The sequence below is a fragment of the Oncorhynchus mykiss genome, chromosome 13 (genome assembly GCF_013265735.2).
Source record: "Oncorhynchus mykiss isolate Arlee chromosome 13, USDA_OmykA_1.1, whole genome shotgun sequence".
Taxonomy (NCBI): domain Eukaryota; kingdom Metazoa; phylum Chordata; class Actinopteri; order Salmoniformes; family Salmonidae; genus Oncorhynchus; species Oncorhynchus mykiss.
This window is the reverse complement of record NC_048577.1, coordinates 13,471,019-13,495,862: the sequence shown is the minus strand read 5'-3', so window position 1 is coordinate 13,495,862 and position 24,844 is coordinate 13,471,019. Positions and strand designations below refer to the sequence as shown.

At 42.8% G+C, this 24,844-nt stretch overlaps 1 protein-coding gene across 5 annotated transcripts; it reads left to right on the top strand.

Moving 5' to 3' along the window:
• The first annotated feature begins 1,490 nt into the window (after positions 1-1,490).
• Positions 1,491-24,639, top strand: LOC110485677 (choline transporter-like protein 2). Of its 5 annotated transcripts, none has more exons than XM_036940313.1 (21): positions 1,491-1,509; positions 1,611-1,683; positions 10,090-10,138; positions 10,272-10,345; positions 10,738-10,822; positions 12,791-12,992; positions 13,083-13,143; positions 13,276-13,402; positions 15,058-15,141; positions 15,750-15,862; positions 16,264-16,395; positions 16,989-17,181; positions 17,529-17,613; positions 17,821-18,083; positions 18,314-18,408; positions 18,606-18,709; positions 19,137-19,210; positions 19,421-19,491; positions 19,618-19,706; positions 19,951-20,035; positions 22,598-24,639. In XM_036940313.1, exons 2-21 carry the CDS (start codon positions 1,641-1,643, stop codon positions 22,708-22,710), a joined length of 2,142 nt encoding a protein of 713 aa, XP_036796208.1. In that variant the 5' UTR covers positions 1,491-1,509; positions 1,611-1,640; the 3' UTR covers positions 22,711-24,639. The 5 variants fall into 5 exon arrangements, with proteins under 5 accessions (XP_036796208.1, XP_036796205.1, XP_036796206.1 ...); XM_036940310.1 differs by lacking the exon at positions 22,598-24,639 and adding an exon at positions 20,286-22,285; XM_036940311.1 differs by lacking the exons at positions 1,491-1,509; positions 22,598-24,639 and adding an exon at positions 20,286-22,285 and having other exon boundaries at positions 1,529-1,683.
• The last annotated feature ends 205 nt before the right edge of the window (positions 24,640-24,844 follow it).

Sequence of the window (24,844 nt, the reverse complement as noted above, 5' to 3'; positions counted from 1 at the left end):
TCAAAACTTATTTTCCCAGTCATAGCTTGTTTATTCCCGACTTCCCAGTTGTCTTGAACTCACTGAAGTCATGTTTTCGCAGTTGAGTTAACAGTTGTTTTGAGCACGGCACAAATCACACTTCATTGACAGCATTGACCATGTTGAACGTTTATCATTTTAAATTTGGAAAATCCCAGATTTGGGACCCCACAGCCACTGTCACTGATTCCTTCCAAACCACTCATTGTTGAATTTACGATTTCCAACTTGTGGTGTAATGTTTATGTCCAATGGCCGATGAGCACCGATACGTTTTATCTATACTTTTTCTTCATTATATATCTTTGTATGACAAGGATTAAAAAGGATTTGCTAGTAGATTGTCGACTTCATTCATGATGATGACTGCTAGCTAAGATTTTGAAAGTATGAAGTTGGCATGATCAGTCTGATCAATGCTACTGTAGATATAACATGATTTGATGTCATTTTATCTGTGGCCAATGACCTTGAGCCTTCTTGGATGGGAACTTCTAATTTAACTCTATGGCAGCATCCAAAGTGCTAGAATTTTTTAGGTCTACCCTTAGACTTGGAGGTGAAGTAGTGTCCCCATGAGTGACAGAACACTGAGCCAATCGCGGCGTAAAGCTCTGTATGTTCTGTTGGCTTGATCCACCACCACAGAAAGCACTAGGCTGAAACACTGTCATTATGGAGCTGCCTTACTCAAGAAAGCAAAAATAGACCATGTTTGTATGTGGCTCTATTAACTCCATTATATATATATATTTTTTTTTACATTGTTTGCAAACTGATATGTGACACACATTAATGACAAAATTACATGCAAAACAGGCAAGACCCCCAAAAATGTGGGAATTAGCATACCCCCTGAGTCTTTTCCCTGTGTAACACCTAGAGGGCAACCAGTCAGTCCATCTCCTTTATACCATGTTTCTTGCAGGATGACAATGTCTATATTCCTGATTTCCTTGGTGAAGTCTGGGTTTCTGCTCTTTAGGTGAAAAGCCTCAGAACCCCTTATCTCTCTCTCTCTCTCTCTCTCTCTCTCTCTCTCTCTCCCCCCCCCCTCTCTCTCTCTCTCTCTCTCTCTCTGTTAAGTGCTATCTTTCTTCCTCTCTTCACTGCATGCACCTTTTTACTGTTTGCATACTTTTCGATTTTGTTTGCTATCAAGTGAATTTTTCCACTCAAAGCTGTGAGAGATTTCCTTTAAGTTTTAACAACTTACAGTCTCTATATTTTATTTGCATGTTGTAAAGAATACTTTTGCCTAATGATTTTTACATTAAAATAGGCTATTCACAGTGTCTGACAGCACAACCCTTCTTCACATTCCTTTGAAGTGGCAGCAAGAAATAAATAGTTTTGGTCCGGCCTTCAGGATTATTTAATTGGCCGAGCAAGCTGTCAGTTGTTAGTTTTTTATAGCTGATTGGCCACTGTCTCTCTCTCTCGTGGTATGGAATGTATCATGATTTGGGATGGGTCTTGCCACACACAGTACGTTCGGTTTTGACGGCGAATAGGGAATCGCTCACTGTGTTATTGATGTTTTTTTTCTTCGACATTTCCATGGTAACTGTCCAAAATTTGATCAGCAGGCAGCAGCGAGAACACCCAAGTATTCAACCATGGAGCTAAACGAGAAGAACCCGACTCCGGACTCGAAATATGGTAAGAAATGTTCCCTTTCTTCGCATTCTCTTCGCACCGTTATTTTTTTTAAAAGGGGTGTGGGTGGAAAAAAAATGGAAACAATGACTCGTGAATGATGGGTGGGGACCGGCCGCGTGTGTCCCACTCCCAAACAGATTTACATCGCAACATCATCATAATCAGCGTGCAGAAAAATAGTTTACGTTTCCCATTAAAAATACCCTTTACAAATAATCAATCCTGTATTTATCAAAGGCTTGCAGCTGTGCTGCTTCAGCCTACATCTATCAAGAGATGCGCTGTTTATGTTCAATTTAAGGACTAAGTGATATTCATTGTTGCCCGATTATGTACACTGATCATATGGAAATGAATAACCCCCTATGGCCTAGGCTAATATGTCTCCCACATGGTCCATTGTTCCCACTAAATGGAATCAGAAGAATCAGAAAGCAAAGTCGGATAGCCTATTCTACAGCCTTTGTCCATTTGACTTGAACAAGTATATAGGACAAAGCTATTAGTCAAATGTTGCTTTGCGGGTAATGATTAATTCATTGCCAATTCATTTCTATAACAGAATAATCAATAGAGTGGATGTGTATTGACAGCTTATAACGGTGAGGTTTGCTCAGTCTGCTCTCTCACAGAAGCAGAAGTTGTTTGTGTGACAACACCCATGTGGTGATATCTAGAATGCCATATGGTTATTACTCACACACACACACACACACACACACACACACACACACACACACTCACACTCACACTCACACACACACACTCACACACACACACACACACACCACCGCAGCGGAAACAATTGGCCCTCAGCTATAGTGCATCATTAACACTGATTTATTTAAGTTTTGCCATAATGACTTTCTAAAACGTCACTCACTGCGTGGCATGTCACATGTCTCTCAAGAGGTAGACAGATAGTCAGCCTGTCCTTCGCTGCAGTTGCACTTCCAAATGGTGGTTGGACTTTGGGTTGAGTTGTTGTTCAGAAGATCTGTTGAGTCATCGAGGTCCTCCATCCTGTTTAGCCTTAATCCCTCCAGTCAATGTCATCACATGTTGGAATAGACCTGCACTTCAAACCTCAACTGATTACCAACATAGCAGGCTTACAATACGTTGTCGGTAATTCAGCATTTAGGCCCCACCCTAGTCATATTATGATGAAGATAGAGGCCTAGGTTTGTAATAATATATATACTATATATATGCCATTTAACAGACACTTTTATCCAAAGCGACTTACAGTCATTAATTCCAATGTAATCTAAGTCATGTTAAATTGGATTCACTGATATCCCATTCAGTATGACTAGTTTGTAAGAAAGGGAGTGAGAGACAGACAATAGTTGCCTTTTAGGCACATTCTCTATGGCAGGGTTCCCCAACTGGCAGGTGATTTTATTTGGCCACCCAAGTTATCTGAGCCAAACAAAAATGTATTTGAATAATCATCATTTTTTGTTGGAATTTTCATTGGTGGACATAAGACTGTAAAAACACCAGAAAATCAGCTCCAAGTGATTTTAATTTGGGAAATCTGTTACAATGTATTCCCACGCATAATAGAGAGACATGATCGTATACAAATGTAAGCAAGGTTTGAAATTATTATGCTATTATCTGTTTGGGCTTCTTGCAGTCAATTTGCAGTCTACAAAGGATTTGTAACTATGTTCCGGCCCACCGACCATCCGCTCAAGAAAACATTGTCCTGAATCTAGTTGATGATCCCTGCTCTATGGTTTATCTAAGGAGCCACTGATGTCAGTACAGTATCCTTGTGACTTTCCTGTTGCCATGTAAACAGGCCTTGTCCTCAGCCAGCTCCCTGCCCCCACATCACACATCAGCCAGAAAGGTCATAAACTGAACAGAAGGCCTTTAAACCAATGTTTCAGGTACCTATAGAGAGTCAAAGCCTGGATCCCAGTTTTCTGCTAGCCAGGGCCTGTATCCATAAAGTGTCTCAGAGTAGAAGTGCTGATCTAGGAGGTAGGAGTGCTGATCTAGGAGGAGGAGTGCTGATCTATGAGGTAGGAGTGCTGATCTAGGAGGAGGAGTGCTGATCTAGGAGGAGGAGTGCTGATCTAGGAGGTAGGAGTGCTGATCTAGGAGGTAGGAGTGCTGATCTAGGAGGAGGAGTGCTGATATAGGAGGAGGAGTGCTGATCTAGGAGGTAGGAGTGCTGATCTAGGAGGTAGGAGTGCTGATCTAGGAGGTAGGAGTGCTGATCTAGAAGGTAGGAGTGCTGATCTAGAAGGTAGGAGTGCTGATCTAGAAGGTAGGAGTGCTGATCTAGAAGGTAGGAGTGCTGATCTAGAAAGAGGAGTGCTGATCTAGGAGGAGGAGTGCTGATATAGGAGGAGGAGTGCTGATCTAGGAGGAGGTGTGCTGATCTAGGAGGTAGGAGTGCTGATCTAGGAGGTAGGAGTGCTGATCTAGGAGGAGGAGTGCTGATCTAGGAGGAGGAGTGCTGATCTAGGAAGAGGAGTGCTGATCTAGGAGGAGGAGTGCTGATATAGGAGGAGGAGTGCTGATATAGGAGGAGGAGTGCTGATCTAGGAGGAGGAGTGCTGATCTATGAGGTAGGAGTGCTGATCTAGGAGGAGGAGTGCTGATCTAGAAGGTAGGAGTGCTGATCTAGGAGGTCAGAGTGCTGATCTAGGAGGTAGGAGTGTTGATCTAGGAGGTAGGAGTGCTGATCTAGAAGGTAGGAGTGCTGATCTAGGAGGTAGGAGTGTTGATCTAGGAGGTAGGAGTGCTGATCTAGAAGGTAGGAGTGCTGATCTAGGAGGAGGAGTGCTGATCTATGAGGTAGGAGTCCTGATCTAGGAGGAGGAGTGCTGATCTAGGAGGTAGGAGTGCTGATCTAGGAGGTAAGAGTGCTGATCTAGGAGGTAAGAGTGCTGATCTAGGAGGTAGGAGTGCTGATCTAGGAGGTAGGAGTACTGATCTAGTAGGTAGGAGTGCTGATCTAGGAGGAGGAGTGCTGATCTAGGAGGTAGGAGTGCTGATCTAGGAGGAGGGGTGCTGATCTATGAGGTAGGAGTGCTGATCTAGGAGGTAGGAGTGCTGATCTAGGAGGAGGAGTGCTGATCTAGGAAGAGGAGTGCTGATATAGGAGGAGGAGTGCTGATCTAGGAGGTCAGAGTGCTGATCTAGGAGGTAGGAGTGCTGATCTAGGAGGTAAGAGTGCTGATCTAGGAGGTAGGAGTGCAGATCTAGGAGGTAGAGTGCTGATCTAGGAGGTAGAGTGCTGATCTAGGAGGTAGAGTGCGGATCTAGGAGGTAGGAGTGCTGATCTAGGCGAAGGAGTGCTGATCTAGGAGGTAGGAGTGCTGATCTAGGAGGTAGGAGTGCTGATCTAGGAGGTAGAGTGCTGATCTAGGAGGTAGAATGCTGATCTAGGAGGTAGGAGTGCTGATCTAGGAGGTAGGAGTGCTGATCTAGGAGGTAGGAGTGCTGATCTAGGCGAAGGAGTACTGATCTAGTAGGTAGGAGTGCTGATCTAGGAGGAGGAGTGCTGATCTAGGAGGAGGGGTGCTGATCTATGAGGAGGGGTGCTGATCTATGAGGTAGGAGTGCTGATCTAGGAGGTAGGACTGCTGATCTAGGAGGTAGGAGTGCTGATCTAGGAGGAGGAGTGCTGATCTAGGAGGTCAGAGTGCTGATCTAGGAGGTAGGAGTGCTGATCTAGGAGGTAAGAGTGCTGATCTAGGAGGTAGAGTGCTGATCTAGGAGGTAGAGTGCTGATCTAGGAGGTAGGAGTGCTGATCTAGGAGGTAGGAGTGCTGATCTAGGCGAAGGAGTGCTGATCTAGGAGGTAGGAGTGCTGATCTAGGAGGTAGGAGTGCTGATCTAGGAGGTAGAGTGCTGATCTAGGAGGTAGAATGCTGATCTAGGAGGTAGGAGTGCTGATCTAGGAGGTAGGAGTGCTGATCTAGGAGGTAGGAGTGCTGATCTAGGCGAAGGAGTACTGATCTAGGAGGTAGGAGTGCTGATCTAGGAGGTAGGAGTGCTGATCTAGGGAAGGAGTGCTGGTCTAGGGGAAGGAGTACTGATCTATGAGGTAGGAGTGCTGATCTAGGAGGAGGAGTGCTGATCTAGGAGGTAGGAGTGTTGATTTAGGAGGTAGAAGTGTTTATCTTGGAGTAGGAGTATTGAAACTGATCCTAGATCAGCACTACTCTGAGACACATACAGGCCCTGGTATCATGTCTCATTGTGCTGTTTTGCCAACAACCTGGAGACAGCAAAACAGACCAAACAGCCCAGGGACCAGGCTAGTTTCCTGCCATGTTGTTTGTCTATATGAATATCCTCTGACTGTGTATGAGTGGGCCAGTGTGCCGGCTGGATGTCTTGTCTAGTCTAAAGCACCCGCCGGTAGCAGCATGCACAGGCCTGTTGCTGAGTGTCTGATGTACCCACTTATCACACTGAGTCTAGGGGCACTGAGTCAACTCATGAACTCAAGTGGCACACACACACACACACAGCATATGAGTGAGTGTGTTGTTTCACAATGATCCTTTGTCATGCTGTTTCTGGCTGTCAGGTCACAGCAAAACTGTTAGACAGAGTTGCTTAGTGTGATCGAAGTGAGCCATGTAGGGGAATGAGAGGGGAGCGGCAGGCAGGATTTGGGCTGGATTTATTTGGCAACCAGCGGCAAGTATAGACACTTCAGAAAAGGGAATTGGACACGCCCCCCCCCCCCCCCCCCCCCCCCCCCCCCCCCCCCCCCCCTTCAGTCTCAGGAATATCTGATGGCTTCTCTCAGGCTACTGCCAAAGAAGAGTTTACTCTGGAAGCAGTTGAGTTGTGCAGTATAAACTACACCATGACCTATTCCATATACACATCAATATGATGTACTGTTGTTGAATTGTCACCTACACCAGATAGGTGCAATGAAATGGGTTGTTTTACAGGGTCAGCCATAGTAGTACAGCACCCCTGGAGCAAGTTAGGTGTAAGTGCATTGCTCAAGGGCACATCAACATATTTTTAATCTTGTCTGCTCAGGTATTAGAACCAGTGACCTTTTGATACTGACCCAACAATTTAACCACTAGGCTACCTGCCACTATAGTAGCCTGTGTTATTAGCGAAGTCCTTCCAAACTATTCCTGTACAGACACATGGAATTAGTAATAACTCATCAATATACAAGATTCATATCGACACTCAAATGCCATGTTTTTGAGTAAAATTGGAACGAGAGGCTTTCTATCTGCTGCTACTGTTATGATGGCCATCCAGCCATGGCAGTAATGCCCTGTCTCTGTGTGCTAGACCACAACAGACCAGCAGACACTAAACCATTAGATCACTAGACCACAACAGACCAGCAGACACTAAACCATTAGATCACTAGACCACAACAGACCAGCAGACACTAAACCATTAGATCACTAAGACCACAACAGACCAGCAGACACTAAACCATTAGATCACTAAGACCACAACAGACCAGCAGACACTAAACCATTAGATCACTAAGACCACAACAGACCAGCAGACACTAAACCATTAGATCACTAAGACCACAAAGGATTCACTGAACTGAGCGTTTTGGATAAAAGCTTTCTTCTATGCTGGCCTCAGATCTGTTTGAACTTTATTGCTTATGTCATGTGACAATTGACAAGACAGCACAGATCTGCTTCCAGGCTTCTCCCACTCTAGGTCCCATTGTCAGACTGAAGTCTGTCAATACACACTAGTCAGTATTGTCTACGCTGTGTGTCTATCACATGGCCTTGGAGGTTGGAAGGCGGGAAGGTGTCATGGCCAGACCAGGGAGAGCATGTAGGAGGGCATATGTCCTTCCAGAACAGACACAGATATGTATGGTGGTCTATGCAGGCTGCATTTTCATTTTTGATTGAACCTTTATTTTGACTGGGAAGACATATTGAGAGCTCTCTTTTCCAAATGCGCCCTGTCTAATGCAATATAAAATACACATTAAAATAGACATTCAAATACAATACAGTACAAAATAAAATGCTGGGTAGACGACAAACATTGCCAGTGTTTTGTTGAAAACTCATTTATAGACTATAGACTCATAGATCATATATTTGTTAGTTAATCAATTGTTTGTAAATCATATGTAGTCTAGTTATAGATACTTTCAGCACGGTTGTGAAGGCAATCAGGAGTGAAAAGTTTTAAAAAAAATAAGTCTTAACTTTGAAACAAGAAGTTAGAAAGTTCAGAGAAGTCCCATCATCGCTGGTTAGCGAGAGAACTGCCGACTCATTTGAAGGATCCTCTTCCTGTAGGCTTTTTACAGATATAAGGTTGCATGTGTTATTTGAAGGAACATTCTGGATGAACCACTAGACCTAACTAAGTCATGCACAGTGCACCACATACTGTGTGTTTGCAGTCGACCCAGTTAGGTGCATAGCCTGTTGCTATCCCCTGAATAGGAAGGGAACTGCAGTTGAGTTTTACGAATGATCATATTATATCAGTGTCTACATACTTGACCTACATGAGAGTGATAGATGTTTAGCTTCGTTTTCTAGTCTTCTAGACTTTTGCATCCACACCCATCTATTTTAGGATAGATGCAAGTCCTGTAAAGCTTTTAAAATCCCCTCTATTAGGGTGAACTCACCAAAGTCATTTTAGGAGTGAAAAAGGTTAAGTTATGCCTGGTCGAGGGAAAAGAAAAACACTGTTACCTCTCTCTCTCTCTCTCACCTCTCCAACCCTCCTGTGTGCCACCCATTCCCATGATAACAGCCCAGTAAAATAGGCAAAGAGAGGGAGAAATGAAGAGAGCGAGGGAATGGAGGGAGCGTATCTCTGCGAGATACAAGATTTGACTCGTTCTTTATTTTGCAATACACAGGAAGAAGGAAGTGAGGTCTGAGGTGGTGGTCTGGAGTCGAGACACACTTAACACATTAAAAGTGTACTGAAAGAAATATAGGCAACACAGCACAACACATGAATACAGCCAACCTGTTGATGAAAAAGACAGAAAAGGAGTGACTGAGGAGTGAGAATGACAAAGAATAAAGGTATTGTAAATATTCAGGATGGCGGTGTAACGGTTTTCTTTGTGCCTGTTGTTTCTTTCACTTCTCACTGATTGAGGGCATGATGGGAGTAGCCTTTGCAGTTGTTGTCTGTGACGTTGTTTATGTTTTGAACTGAACATTATGGGCTGTAATTAAAGACAATAAATGAATGAGATTGAGGCAACTCACTTTTGTTTATAAACCAATATGGTTTATTCTATGGGACACTGGGTGTTCGATGGTTGCAACGTGTGTGATCTGATGACACAGTGAAATAGTGTACACTCTTAGAACCAAAAAGGGTTCTACCTGGAACCAAAAAGGGTTCTCCTATGGGGACAGCCGAATAACTATTTTGGAACCCTTTTTTCTAGGAGTGTAGGCTACAGTGTGTCATCACATTGCAGCCGTTGTGTACAATGGGATTTCCAACACTCATACAATAATGTTCTTAAATACTGTACAGTCAAACTAATTGTTCTGCCATCTGAAGAAAAGGGGTGTTTCCTATTTTTTTGTTGAGCAGGATGGAAAGCCTGACTCACTGTTATATCACACGTTGACAGAACAGTATATCATGTCCACAAGAAGCTGCAACAATGTTCTCAGTCACACTGTGCTCTATGTTCAGAAAATAATGTGACACGTTCGTTAACAAGACACATGGCCATATGTCATAACAGGATAAGGGTCAAGATCTTAGATGCAAAACAGGAAATACAATGTTGCCCCACATCATTTGCGTATTGTGGAACTGTGTAGCTCAGTTAGTAGAGCATGGCGTTGGCAATGCCAGGGTTGTGGGTTTGATTCCCACGGGGGGGGAGAACGACACTGTATGCACTCAGTACTCTTAAGTCACTCTGGGTAAGAACTAAAAATGTTCTTGGGTGATTGAGCTTTTTGTGTTGGTTTCTAGATGTTATGTAGAATACATTGTATCAGGACCATTCAGACTGTATTACAACATTATAATTGTCTTGCTCTGCTACCAGACTATGGTGAATTGAGTAGATGCGCTGTCTGATGTGGCGCCTGCCTAGTCTCTGAGGTGTTACCATAGCGTTACTATGGCGCCTGAGAATGTCCACCGGGAGCTCTGAGTCACCGGGGAGCCATTTTGTGGGTTGCTAGGCATGTCGGTCTTGCGGGAGAATCCTTTTGTTATGGAAAATATGTCTCAGCGTTGTTAATGTGTACACACACTTACAGATATACTGATACACACATATAAACACATACACCACACACACACACACACACACACACACACACACACACACACACACACACACACACACACACGTGTATAAATATAAAGAAAAATAATAAAGTCTCTCTCTTTGCTTGTTCACAGGTGAAGCACGGAAGTTTGACCCTACCTTCAAAGGACCCATCCACAACAGGTAATCATCTCATTATCAGCTTTGACAGCCAAACCTCACTCTATCAATTACCCACATAGCAAAGCTTAATTAAGCTCAACGTCAAAAAATAGCAGTCGAACCATCTCTCTCTCCCTCCCTCTCTGGTTGCCAGGGGCTGCACAGATGTGTTCTGCTGTATTCTCTTCATCTTGGCCATCCTGGGATACTTTGCTGTGGGGATCCTGGGTCAGTGTCTCCACAACTACACTATTACTGGCCATTACATCAGTTCTAGGGCCCTGTGTTTTGGTTAATCATGTCACATGACCTGGATTTGCACTTTTATTGTAAGCCTTTTCCAGAAATGATAATTGGACCAAAAATGTAAGAAATTGTCTGAGGATGGTGCTGGGCCGTCGGACATAAAAAGAAAAGGGGGCAGTTTGATGAAAAAGCTTTAAATAAAGTTTCAATTCCAGGTCATGTGACATGATTAACCAAAACACAAGGCCCAAACAAGACACAGTAAAGTGATATTCTATTCTATTTGAAGTGATTCTATTCTATTCCATCGTGTGTCGTTATGATAACTGGACAGTATCTGAACTACAGTGTTGTTATACTTCTTCCTACTCCAGCCTGGTCTCAGGGGGACCCCAGGAAGGTTATCTACCCGACTGACAGCAGAGGACAGTTCTGTGGCCAGGCCGGGACCCCCCTTGAGTAAGCACCTTCCGTTACCCCCCCTATTTATTCTGCCTTTGAACATCTCTCTTCAATACTGATCCTTTAGAATTCCTCTTGTCCATTCACATGTCAAGATATTATCTGTCTCTTTGTGTTAATATGACTTTTGTGGTATCATCCTGATGCTCTGTGGGGAGCCTGTTGTGTGAAGATAAAAAAGAACATCCTGAAGGATGTGTTATAACCGCTGTATATGTACTTCCTGTAAATATGAACTACTATATAACTGTCTCTACATATGAACTACTACAGTTGAAGTCAGAAGTTTACATACACTTTAGCCAAATACATTTAAACTCAGTTTTTCACAATTCATGACGTTTAATCCTAATAAAAATTCCCTGTCTTAGGTCAGTTAGGATCACCACTTTATTTTAAGAATGTGAAATGTCAGAATAATAGTAGAGAGAATGATTTATTTCAGCTTTTATTTCTTTCATCACATTCCCAGTGGATCAGAAGTTTACATACACTCAATTCTTTTTTGGTAGCATTGCCTTAAAATTGTTTAACTTGAGTCAAACGTTTCGGGTAGCCTTCCACAAGCTTCCCACAATAAGTTAGGGGAATTTTGGCCCATTCCTCCAGACAGAGCTGGTGTAACTGAGTCAGGATTGTAGGCCTCCTTGCTCGCACACAATTTTTCAGTTCTGCCCACAAATTGTCTATTGGATTGAGGTCAGGGCTTTGTGATGGCCACAGAAATACCTTGACTTTGTTGTCCTTAAGCCATTTTGCCACAACTTTGGAAGTATTCTTGGTGTCATTGTCCATTTGGAAGACCCATTTGCGACCAAGCTTTAACTTCCTGACTGATGTTGAGATGTTGCTTCAATATATCCACATAATTTTCGTTCCTCATGGAGCCATCTATTTTGTGAAGTGCACCAGTCCCTCCTGCGGCAAAGCATCCCCACAACATGATGATGCCACCCCCGTGCTTCACGGTTGGGATGGTGTTTTTCAGCTTGCAAGCCTCCCCCTTTTTCCTCCAAACATAACAATGGTCATTATGACCAAACAGTTCTATTTTTGTTTCATCAGACCAGAGGACATTTCTCCAAAAAGTACGATCTTTGTCCCCATGTGTCGTTGCAAACTGCCGTCTGGCTTTTTTATGGCGGATTTGGAGAAGTGGCTTCTTCCTTGCTGAGCGGCCTTTCAGGTCATGTCGATATAGGACTTGTTTTACTGTGCATATAGATACTTTTGTACCTGTTTCCTCCAGCATCTTCACAAGGTCCTTTGCTGTTGTTCATGGATTGATTTGCAGTTTTCGCACCAAAGTACATTAATCTCTAGGAGACAGAACGCATCTCCTTCCTGAGCGGTATGACGGCTGCGTGGTCCCATGGTGTTTATACTTGTGTACTATTGTTTGTACAGATGAACGTGGTACATTCAGATGTTTGGAAATTGCTCCCAAGGATGAACCAGACTTGTGGAGGTCTACAACTTTTTTTTCTGAGGTCTTGGCTGATTTCTTTTGATTTTCCCATGATGTCAAGCAAAGAGGCACTGAGTCTGAAGGTACACTCAAATGATGTCAATTAGCCTATCAAAAGCTTCTAAAGCCATGACATCATTTGCTTGGTCGCAAATGGGTCTTCCAAATGGACAATATTGTGGGAAGCTTGTGGAAGGCTACCCAAAATGTTTGACCCAGTTAAACAATTTAAAGGCAATGCTACTGAATACTAATTGAGTGTATGTGAACTTCTGACCCACTGGGAATGTGATGACAGAAATAAAAGCTGAAATAAATAATTATCTCTACTACTATTCTGAAATTTCATATTCTTAAAATAAAGTGGTGATCCTAACTGACCTAAGACAGGGAATTTTTATTAGGATTAAATGTCAGGAATTGTGAAAACTGAGTTGAAATGTATTTGGTTAAGGTGTATGTAAACTTCCAACTGCAACTGTAACTGTCTCTAACAGGAAGAAACCTCTCCTGTTCTACTTCAACATCCTGAAGTGTGCCAGTCCCCTGACCCTGCTGGAGTTCCAGTGCCCCACCACTCAGTTATGTGTGGAAAGCTGTCCTACCAAACACATGACGTTGCTGAAAGCCTACCTGAACAAAGGAGAGCAGGAGTACTACAAGCAGTTCTGCAAGGAAGGAGTGGACTTCTCCAAAATGGTGGGTGACAGAGGAGATACATTTGCAGTGGCAAAGTATGTAGTTAGGGAAATAATGTGTAACTAAGGGTGACTTTGTTTTGTTTCGCAGAGTGCTCCCGAGATCCTGAGGGATGGCCTGTGTCCTTCCATGCTCATGTCCAGCAAACCATGTAAGTCTTCTCAGGAGCCATAGCGTGCACTGTATGTGTATGTGTGTGTGTGTTTTTATAAAGACTTAGTAAATGTATAGTGGCCACACAGTTAGTGAATCTTGATCTCCACTCTCTCTCCTCTCCCTCCAGTCACTCGTCGGTGCCTTCCAGCTCTCAGTACCATGAAAGGTGGTGTGGTTGTCGTTGGCAACGAGACTATTTTTGACAACGGGGAGGGAGAGAAGGTGAACGCCACTGATTTTCTGGACGCTTCAAAGTGAGTCCTCATGCCTCAACCTGAAACACCGTCAATATACAGAACCAGTCAAAAGTTTGGACACACCTACTCATTCAAGGGTTTTTCTTTATTTTGACTGTTTTCTACATTGTAGTGTAATAGTGAAGACATCAAAACTATGAAATAACACATAAGGAATCATGTAGTAAACACATTTTTTTTTAAACAAATTAGATTCTTCAAAGTAGCCACCCTTTGCCTTGAGGACAGCTTTGCGCACTCTTGGCATTCTCTTAACCAGCTTCACCTGCAATGCTTTTCCAACAGTCTTGAAGGAGTTCCCACATATGCTGAGCATTTGTTGGCTGCTTTTCCTTCACTCTGCGGTCCAACTCATCCCAAACCATCTCAATTGGGTTGAGGTCGGGGGATTGTGGAGGCCAGGTCATCTAATGTATCACTCCATCACTCTCCTTGGTCAAATAGCCCTTACGCAGCCTGGAGGTGTATTGGGTCATTGTTCTGTTGAAAAACAAACGATAGTCCCACTAAGTGCAAACCAGATGGGATGGTGAATCGCTGCCGAATGCTATGGTAGCCATGCTGGATAAGTGTGCCTTGAATTCTAAATAAATCACTGACAGTGTCAACAGCAAAGCACCCCCACAACATCACACCTCCTCCTCCATGCTTCACGGTGGGAACCACACATGCGGAGATCATTCGTTCACCCACTCTGCGTCTCACAAAGACACGGAGGTTGGAACCAAAAACCTAAAAATTGGACTCATCAGACCAAAGGAGAGATTTCCACTGGTCTAATGCCCATTGCTTGTGTTTCTTGGCCTAAGCAAGTTTTTCTTATTATTGGTGTATTTTAGTAGTGGTTTCTTTGCAGCAATTTGACCATGAAGGCCTGATTCACGCAGTCTCCTCTGAACAGCTGATGTTGAGACGTGTCTGTTACTTGGAACTCTATGAAGCATTTATTTGGGCTGCATTCTGACGTGCAGTTAACTCTAATGACTTTATCCTCTGAGTCTTCCTTTCCTGTGGCGGTCCTCATGAGAGCCAGTTTCATCATAACGCTTGATTGTTTTTGCAACTACACTTGAAGAAACTTTCAAAGTTCTTGAAATGTTCCTGATTGACTGACCTTCATGCCTTAAAGTAATGATGGACTGTCGTTTCACTTTGCTTATTTAAGCTGTTCTTGCCATGATATGGATTTGGTCTTCTGTATACCACCCCTATCTTGTCACAACACAACTGATTGGTTCAAATGCATTAAGAAGGAAAGAAATTCCACAATTTAACTTTCCACACCTGTTCATTGAAATACATTCCAGGTGACTACCTCATGAAGCTGGTTGAGAGAATGCCAAGAGTGTGCAATGCTGTCATCAAGGCAAAGTGTGGCTACTTTGAAAACACTTATTTGGTTACTACATGATTCCATATGTGTTATTTCATAGTTTTGATGTCTTCACTATTATTCTACAATGTCGAAAATAGTAAAAATAAAGAAAAACCCTTGAATGAGTAGGTGTGTCCAAACTTTTGACTGGTACTGTATGAATTAATCAATCAATCAACCTACCCACCAACCAACCTATCAATCTGTCTGTCTGTCCGCCCGCCTGTCTGTCTGTCAATTGTTAGCAAAGTGTTAAGTGGACTTGTTGTTCTTACAGGAAGTCCAATGTGGTTGTTGAGGCTCGCCAGGTAGCCATGAGGATCTTTGAGGACTACACTGTGTCCTGGTACTGGATACTGATGTGAGTGTCTCTCCGTGGTAAACACATTAATGACACAAGACAATAAAGAAAGTTGCACACTCTATAGTTACCTGTATTATCCCAATAATGTATTGCTGAGCCAACATTTCCCCATAGAGATAAATGTTCCCTCACAGGAATAACAAAGTTCTGTGAATTTGAATATTATCTGTATTCCTCCAGTGGTCTGGTGACAGTGTGTGGGAGGGGGGTCAGTCTCATCTTAATAAGGTTCTGTGAATGTTATTTCCTGTCTCTCCTCCAGTGGTCTGGTGACAGTGTGTGGGAGGGGGTCAGTCTCATCTTAATAAGGTTCTGTGAATGTGAATGGGATTTCCTGTCTCTCCTCCAGTGGTCTGGTGACAGTGTGTGCGAGGGGGGTCAGTCTCATCTTAATAAGATTCTGTGAATGTGATTTCCTGTCTCTCCTCCAGTGGTCTGGTGACAGTGTGTGGGAGGGGGGTCAGTCGCATCTTAATAAGGTTCTGTGAATGTTATTTCCTGTCTCTCCTCCAGTGGTCGGTCTGGTGACAGTGTGTAGGAGGGGGGTCAGTCTCATCTTAATAAGGTTCTGTGAATGTGAATGTGGTTTCCTGTCTCTCCTCCAGTGGTCTGGTGATAGCCATGGTGGTCAGTCTCATCTTCATAATCCTCCTGCGCTACCTGGCTGGGATCATGATCTGGGTCATGATCGTCATGGTGATACTGGTCATCGGCTATGGTATTATATTCCCCTTTCCCGAAACCTATCTAACTGAAAACATACTGTTGTTTTACCTATTTAAAGTACCATTAAAAATAATAAAATCAACATTGTGCTTTATCAAGTTAACCATTAAGAAATGTTAGAGGTAGGCTCAGTGATATGACGTAGGTGCACTAAGTAAACATCAGAGTGGGTCAATTTCCGCAAAACAACTAAGAGCGTTGAAGTGCAAGGCTAAACTTCTCGGCTGATTTGGTCCCATGGCTACCAGGCTGTAACGGTGTGAAGAAAACCCCGTACACGTGTACAGATACTGTGTCACTGTGTGAGCCAAGTATTTCATCTTGCTCATCGCAATATCTGCGGTGCTGCTCGTGCAACGTCATTTCACTGACTCTTACCTTTAAAACGTTTAGGGATCTTCCATTGTGCCATGGAGTACCGCAGCCTGAAGGGAGAGCCGGGTTCTGACGTCACTATCCGTGATCTGGGACTGCAGACAGACTTCTCTGTTTACCTGCAGATCAGACAGACCTGGCTGGCTTTCAGTGAGTACATGCACTCATTCCCCCTCTTTCTCTCTCCCTCTTTCTCTTTCCCTCTCTATTTATTTTTCTCTCTCTTCTGCTCTCTCACTTTCTCTTTCTCTCTCAATTAATTTGAATTTGCTTCATTGGCATGATGTGACAATGTACATATTGCCAAAGCTTACTTTGGAGATTTACAATATTAACATAATTAAAATAATAATAATCAATGTAGTCAACAGGACAACAGTAACAACCATAGTCAAGGGTCAAAATAACTATACATTGAACAATAACAATAAGCATAGAGGACATGTGCAGGTTGGTTGGTCTGTCAGACACTGTCCCTCATGGTATGGCAGGCAGCAATGTAGTGCGCTGCCAACCCACAACCCATCCTCCCCCAACAGGACGGGCAGCCTACTCTCATCAGAGAGGTCTTTGAAACCTTGAATAAGGATGTCAAATTTGGGGAAATGACACACTCTCTCTCTCTCTCCCTATCTCTCCCTCTCTATACTCTTTCTCCCTCACTCTCTCACATCAACTCATTCAACTCAAGTTGAGACACACACACACACCAACACTCTAACTGCACTCCGCTCCTTCGTCAGTGATCATCCTGTCCATCGTGGAGGTGGTTGTCATCCTGCTGCTCATCTTCCTCAGGAAGAGAGTCCTCATCGCCATCGCCCTCATCAAGGAGGCCAGCAGGGCTGTTGGCCATGTGATGTCATCACTGTTCTACCCACTGTTGACCTTTGCCCTGCTGGCCCTGGTCATAGCCTACTGGGCCATCACCGCTGTGTATCCTTCAGCTGTCAATCATGTTATTCATGTTTACATGTCTGTCAAGGGAAAGAAATGTTCCTGTATTGGTCCTTGTAATGGTGTGAAATGTGCTAGATTACTTTTAGTTATAGGTTTTGTTGTAGCGCTAGCCTAGATAGCTGTAGATGGTGAAGGGAACCGTGCAGATTGAAATGTGGACAGACTGAGACCGTCAAGGAAAATAACTAGGACGACTCCTCCACAAGTCATCACTGCGGAATCTAAATGTAGCCATAAAGTTTCCATGCAGATGGTCACGTCTGTATGACATGTCTCAGTATCTACTTCCTTAGTGATGGAACCTCCTTGACCACCTTTCCCAGCTTCCTGTCCACCTCCAATGAGCAGGTGTACAAAGTGTTCAACACCACTGAGTGCGATTACTCCAGAAACACCTGCAATCCCGAGGTGAGCCACAAGATGTCTCTGTTCTTCCATATCTGCCTGTTTACACATCAGGCTTATTTTTTGTAAACTTTTATATGTTCCTTCTATTCTATCTGTATATAGTGTTCAAAAACAGCCTTTTTTCTCATTTATTGAATATAAGTGGACTACTCCTTTAATACCAGCAGAAGTGCTAATATCACAGAGATTTCCCCTCTCTTTCCTCAGACGTTCAACACCACCAACATCACAGCCCAGTGCCCGGACGCCGAGTGCCTGTTTGCCTTCTACGGAGGCGAGACCTACTACCATAAATACCTCATCCTGTTCCAGTTCTACAACGTGTTCCTCTTCTTCTGGTGTGCTAACTTTGTGACGGCGCTGGGTCAGGTGACCCTGGCTGGGGCCTTCGCATCCTACTACTGGGCCTTCAAGAAGCCCGACGACATCCCAGCCAACCCCATCTGCTCCTCACTTGGTCGAGCCCTCAGGTAGGAGGGGTAGTGTGTGGGATGGGGGGTGGGGGTTTGGATGCATGTGTGTGTGTGTGTAAGCAGTGCACGTGGGTGGGGTGGGGGTGGGGGGGGGGGGGGCGTGAGTGTGTGAGTGAGTGATAGGGTGAAAGAAAGAAAGATAGAAAGAAAGAAAGAAGGGTTGCATGGAGAGTTAGTGAGAGACCAATCATTTGGACACAATATTTTACCTTCTTCCCCCTGTCTAGATACCATACAGGCTCCCTTGCCTTCGGTTCCCTCATCCTGTCTCTGGTTCAGGTCATCAGGGTTCTGCTGGAATACCTGGACCAGAAGCTGAAAGGTAAGGTGGTGTTCTCACATATCCTGTTCCATTCTCAGATGTGAATGACTGGGATACTTCCTCATTGACATCATACAGTGGGAAATGGACAAAAAAAAAATGTCACTACTAATTATTACATTGTAATAGGTGGTTGTTATCTAAATGAACAGGAACAGATGTCATTATCTCCTGTTTGTTGTTATGTACCACGCTAGCTGCCCAGAATCGCTTTGCCAAGTTCCTGCTCAGCTGCCTGAAGTGCTGCTTCTGGTGCCTGGAGAAATTCATCAAGTTCCTCAACAGAAACGCCTACATCATGGTGAGTTCATCAACCTAACTGTGTGAATGTAAGTTATTTGTGTGTTAAAGGCAGTGTGAACTGTGTGAATTGAAGGCAATGTGAACTGTGTGAATTGAATACAGTGTGAACTGTGTGAATTGAAGGCAATGTGAACTGTGTGAATTAAAGGCAGTGTGAACTGTGTGAATTGAAGGCAGTGTGAGCTGTGTGAATTGAAGACTGTGTGAACTGTGTGAATTGAAGACTGTGTGAACTGTGTGAATTGAAGACTGTGTGAATTGAAGATACTGTGAACTGTGTGAATTGAAGACTGTGTGAACTGTGTGAATTGAAGACAGTGTGAACTGTGTGAATTGAAGACTGTGTGAATTGAAGATACTGTGAACTGTGTGAATTGAAGACTGTGTGAATTGACACTGTATGTAACACCACATGTTTCCCCTAGGTGGCAATATATGGTAAAAGCTTCTGTACCTCAGCCAGAGATGCCTTCTTCCTCCTCATGAGAAATATAATCAGGTGAGTGTTGTTGACTACTGAGACGCCCTTCATAAACCCTACATAAACCCTCCATAAACCCTTCACATCTCCTTCTCAAACCCAAGTCTCTGGGACCTTTTCTGAAGAGCAATAGCATCTTTAACTCCACGTCTCTATTCATATAGACAGTATTCATGTATCTCTTTGGGTTTCTGTCTCTTTTGATTCATTTCTCTGTTGGCTTCTCAGGGTGGCTGTCTTGGACAAGGTGACTGACTTCCTATTGTTTTTGGGGAAGCTCCTCATCGTTGGAATTGTGGGTAAGTGATCCTCAGAAACACAAGCAGAGAGACTTGCTTTACACCTTGTACAGTTTCCCACCATCTGTGATACTTTTCAGTGAGCCCTCATATCCTAATAATATGCATCTCTTCTTCTCTTGCTAGGAATCTGTTCTTTCTTCTTCTTCTCTGGGAGGATTAAGGCTGTGGAGCAGACTGCCCCCTCTCTCAACTACTACTGGGTTCCCATTCTGGTGAGAGACAAGCCTGAATGAACTCTTATACTGTTACTTCAATCCATGTTTCTCAATGTTTTTTTGTGCTAGGGATTGGTAAGCTAAAGGTCATACTTATTTATAGGATCCTTACATTAAAACTGGTCAACATTATCCCAGGGCCGGTCTACTGACTCAAGGCTGAGAAATACTGCCTTCGAGTGTCTAAGTGTTGTTTGTATTGATTCCAACACTGTGTGTGTGCCTGTTTCTCTCTTCCTAGACGGTGGTGGTGGGATCCTACCTGATTGCCCATGGATTCTTCAGTGTGTATGCTATGTGTGTGGACACACTCTTCCTCTGCTTCTGTAAGTAATATCCTATTTTATTGGTATACTCTTTAGTCACTCACACAACTTTCCAAATCGGAAATGCTCTTTTTTACCTGAGATTCCTCTTTTGCCTGCCATGTTTCTGACTTTTCCTTCTCTTTGTCTCTTCCCTCCTTATTCCACACTTCACTATTTCTTATTCCACACGTTTTGCTTCTGTTCTTTTTTTCCACTAACCCGAACAAACATAACCCCATAATACTCATCAAACACACACACAACGAAGGTGAAGACCTGGAGAGAAACGACGGCTCTCCAGAAAGGCCGTACTTCATGTCTCCGGAGCTTCACGAGATTCTCTCCAAAACCAAAATGGCGGAGGAAGAGGACAACAAAGATGGTACGGAACAGCCAGATGCTGACCCAAGAGAACCTACACTGATGGACGAAGTTCGCCTGGAGGAGGAAGTACCGCTGAAAGAACAAGATGGAGAGATACAACTGAAACACCAAGATGTGTTCATGCAGGCCAACGAAGAGGAGCAACCTCTGAAGGAGAAGACCGAAGAGGCGGAAGTGGAAGAAACACAAGAGGATAAATCTGAAGTGAAGGAGGAGGAGGAAGAGAAGGGACCAGAAGAGGAGGAAGAAGTGGAAGAAAAGGGATCAAAGGAGGGCAAGCCTGGAGAGAAGGATCACCAGCCGACAGAACCTAAAAAGGAAGAGATAGAGGAAAAGAAACCTCAAGAGGCGGAGCCTAAAGACCATCCTTCTACACCCCAGGAGTAGTGGTTTACGTTGTCATGGAGACGTGAAGCTTGGTAAACCTCATAACTAGGTCAGGAAATGCTCCTGGCCCTCCTCATATAACATGTGCCGTATGGAGCCAGTATACACTACCTGTTACTAACGACGTAATATGTAATTCTATGCTAATATGTAATTCTATGCTAACGACTGTGTGATTTGAACCAGTTAAATGTGTGACCAGCTTTTAAATGCAAGACTTTTCACAGTGCTAATGTATTGTATTCACACATAGGGTTGTTTTAACATAAAGGTAGATGGTTTTAACAAGGTCCTGTGGTTGTAAAAGGCTGATCAAAAACCCAGTGCATCTCTGTAGCTTGAAAATATTATGTTTATTTATTGATTATTCATTTATTGTGTTGGTTTGGTTTTAGACAGTGATGGGTTTTTTTTATCGTGAGGATCTGTAGATCTGTGAGTGCTGAACCTGTGCCTGACTACTACAATTGTTATTATGAATATTTAATTGTCTTAATATCATGAAGTAATGAGTAATGAATGCACTATGAATTCACTATTACAATGTTTACAGTCAATCAAAACAAAACTTCAACTAACGGTGAAAATGAACAATGTTTACATTGATACCAGCTGACACCAAATGGTAAATCCTTTGATATCCTTTGATATGAAAATGTGATTTCCAATGGAATCAATGTGTATGTATAGTATGTATTTATTAATAGGTATGCTTATTATGTCTTATTACATCTGTGTGTAATTATTTATTTAGCTTATTAAGTTCTGTATCAATTATATAGATGATCCCTCCAGCTAAGAACACGTTTTTGGACTCAATGTATTGTAGGGAAATTCCACAAACTACTTGCCTTGGAATTTCAGACTGGCTTAACTGCTGTGATTGTGTTGCTGTGACGCAATCGTTTTAACCTCTCAGATCTAGGTCGTATTAACCACAGGAGGTAGGTGGCACCTTAATTGGGGAGGACAGGCTCTTGGTAATAGCTGGAGCGGAATCAGTGGAATGGTATCAAATACATCAAAAACATTGTTTCCATGTGTTTGATGCCATTCCATTTACTCCATTCCGGCCTCATTATGAGGCGTACCTGATCTTGTTTTTGTTTCCCGTTGCAAAATGTTTTTAAACGTTTTCCGCTGCATGGCCTAATGAATACGACCCTGCAAGCCCTGTTCAAAGTTTACTGACCCTATTTGCCTTTGTTTTCTTCTTTCTCTCGATCTGTCTCTCTTTCTCTCTCGCTCGCTCTCTCTCTTTCTCTCTCTCTTCTTCCTATCTCTGTGCTGCATGGTGTTTCAGTAACATTGCCTTTGAGTGCTTTATCAAAACTAACCTTGCAACCTTCTGTCAATGTTTTCTACCTGTTTCTGTCAGTGTGTGTCACATTGTAAACATGTTAGCTGATGTAGTATTTCACTTATATATGATACATTCCACTCAGTTTGCTTCTGTTGGATGCAGCTGTTGATTAAAGTTTGTTGTATGGATCAATATATAGTTTTTTTTTTTGCATGTAAATGACAAATGTAATCATGTTGAATGACGATAGGACAGTGGGAGAATGACACAATGGTGAGTTTCTATTCACTTTGGGACAGTTTCCCAGATACAGATTTAATAAGTTTAGTCCTGGACTACACAAGCACTTTCATCAACGTATGCTTTTCAGTACAGGATTAAGTTTAGACGGTGTCTGGGTAACCTTTATGTTGTTAGAAATAGGATGTTGTTTTACCTGAAGAGATGTTGAGTTTGACAATGGTTGCTTCTCTTATTGTTGTCTCATCAATCCATTGATTTTCCAGTGGAAGACCTGGAACGCAATGACGGAACTGCAGAGAGACCCTACTTCATGTCTCAGAACCTTCTCACCATTCTGAAGAAGTCCAACGAGGATCAGGCCAAGACTGTAGACTAGCTGTTGGTGTGTGCGTGCGTACGTGTGAGGAGAACAGAGAAAGATGCGGTCAAGCCACCTTGCCTGCGCAGTGTGCTGTGTGTGTCGAATGTGCCTTAAGATCATGATACTGTACGGCTACAGAAGGATGCCATCGTCACAAACGGAGAGGTCTGAATGAGTAGCCAACATAATCCGTTGTGTTTCCCACAGAAGGTGTCTATGACAGAGCTTATAGTATTTGGTTTTTTTAAAAGATGTAAATCTGTTCTTGTTTTATTATCATTTTTGTTGTTGCTTTTTGTTGTGCCTTTTGTTTGGCTAGGCTGTTTTACTTTGGCTAGGCCGTTTTACTTTGGCTAGGCCGTTTTACTTTGGCTAGGCAGTTTTACTTTGGCTAGGCTGTTTTACTTTGGCTAGGCCGTTTTACTTTGGCTAGGCCGTTTTACTTTGGCTAGGCTGTTTTACTTTGGCTAGGCCGTTTTACTTTGGCTAGGCCGTTTTACTTTGGCTAGGCCGTTTTACTTTGGCTAGGCCGTTTTACTTTGGCTAGGCCGTTTTACTTTGGCTAGACTGTTTTACTTTGGCTAGGCCGTTTTACTTTGGCTAGGCCGTTTTACTTTGGCTAGGCCGTTTTACTTTGGCTAGGCCGTTTTACTTTGGCTAGGCCGTTTTACTTTGGCTTGACTGTTTTACTTTCTGCAGTCCTCTTGAAACTCTCTTTGAACATACAAAACTTTGCTACCTTTTTGGGGTTTTGTGGCTGACTCTGTATAATGTGTTCAATTTGAGCACACGTTTTACATGAGAATTCTCCATGTTTTTGTCAGTTTTCTCAAATGTATAATGAATTACATAGATTTTCTCACGTTTAATTTACAAAAATGTTTTACTTAAATGCTAAATAATTTTTGCATCAGGTTTGTTAATAATATTATTTTTCACTATTGCTGCTGTTGATCTTTGTATAATGGCTGCATATTGCAGTGTAGATTTACTGTAACTTACCAAAGTAAAGAAAACATGTTCTAATGCAGTATTAGTTTTGGGACTGAAGGTTTGTTAAGGAGTCCATGGGCCAGTGAAAAATGTAGTCCACTTTGGAGTGGTAAAGGTTTAATAGTCTCATCTTATTCCCCTAATTCCTATGAACAAATAGATATGATGCCCACTCCAAAATAGTAGCTTTCCAAGCTTTTCACACCTTTATATGTCTTGTTGTTTGGGAATCTATGCAATAGAATGTTTGCAGGCTGATAAATACATTTTAAGGCAAGTTGGACTGTTCACATGCTCATTGAAAATGACTGTACCAAACAACAATAGAACATTCCATTGGGTGGATCTCATCGTAAAAACATGGTATTTGGTACATTTTTGCCATCTCTTCGAAATGATTTACCTAGACTGACTCATCGTTGAAACAACACTGTTACAAATGGCGGAACTAGATATTTCTATACTTCCCATTCTGTCTTGATATACCCCAAAATGCAAACTTTTATGACCTTTGACCCCGAAAGATTGGACCATAGAGATGTCATTACCATTCCAGTTTTTTCATACCTTAATATGTTGTATTATGAAGTGAATAACATAGAAAATTCAATGTTTGAAAAGATTGTTCCCCGATAATACAACATTATTTCATACCATCAATCCTGTGGCACCAACTAACCACATAGAGGTCAAAACATAAAATGCACACATTTACCTACCTCAGAATCATGGGTATCATACCAACATGTAACCTAAATGAAAATCCTCATTAGACTTTGCCACCCCAAAGTAGACAAATATGTGAAATTTGGCCTGCTGGCCCATGGACTATTTACTTAACCTCAAATGCAAGCTTTTGTATATTTCATTTTCAAGAGAAGGATTGTGTTAACGTGTGTTTTTGGAGCAGGATGTGTTGTAAATAATAAAGTTGTTTTTTTTTTACTGCTACATACTAAGTTATTATTTAAAGTTATTGTATCTAGAAAAATACATAATTAAAGTGAGCTGAAGTCAAGTCGGTGCTGCTTTGTGGTTTGCTCTCCAGGTTCGTGTTCGGTCTCCAGCCTCGACCTGATAGGAAAGTCAGTGTACATGTTGCTAGGCAACGAGAGGCCATCCGAACGACGGTGTTTTCACGCGAATTCCGCTCATA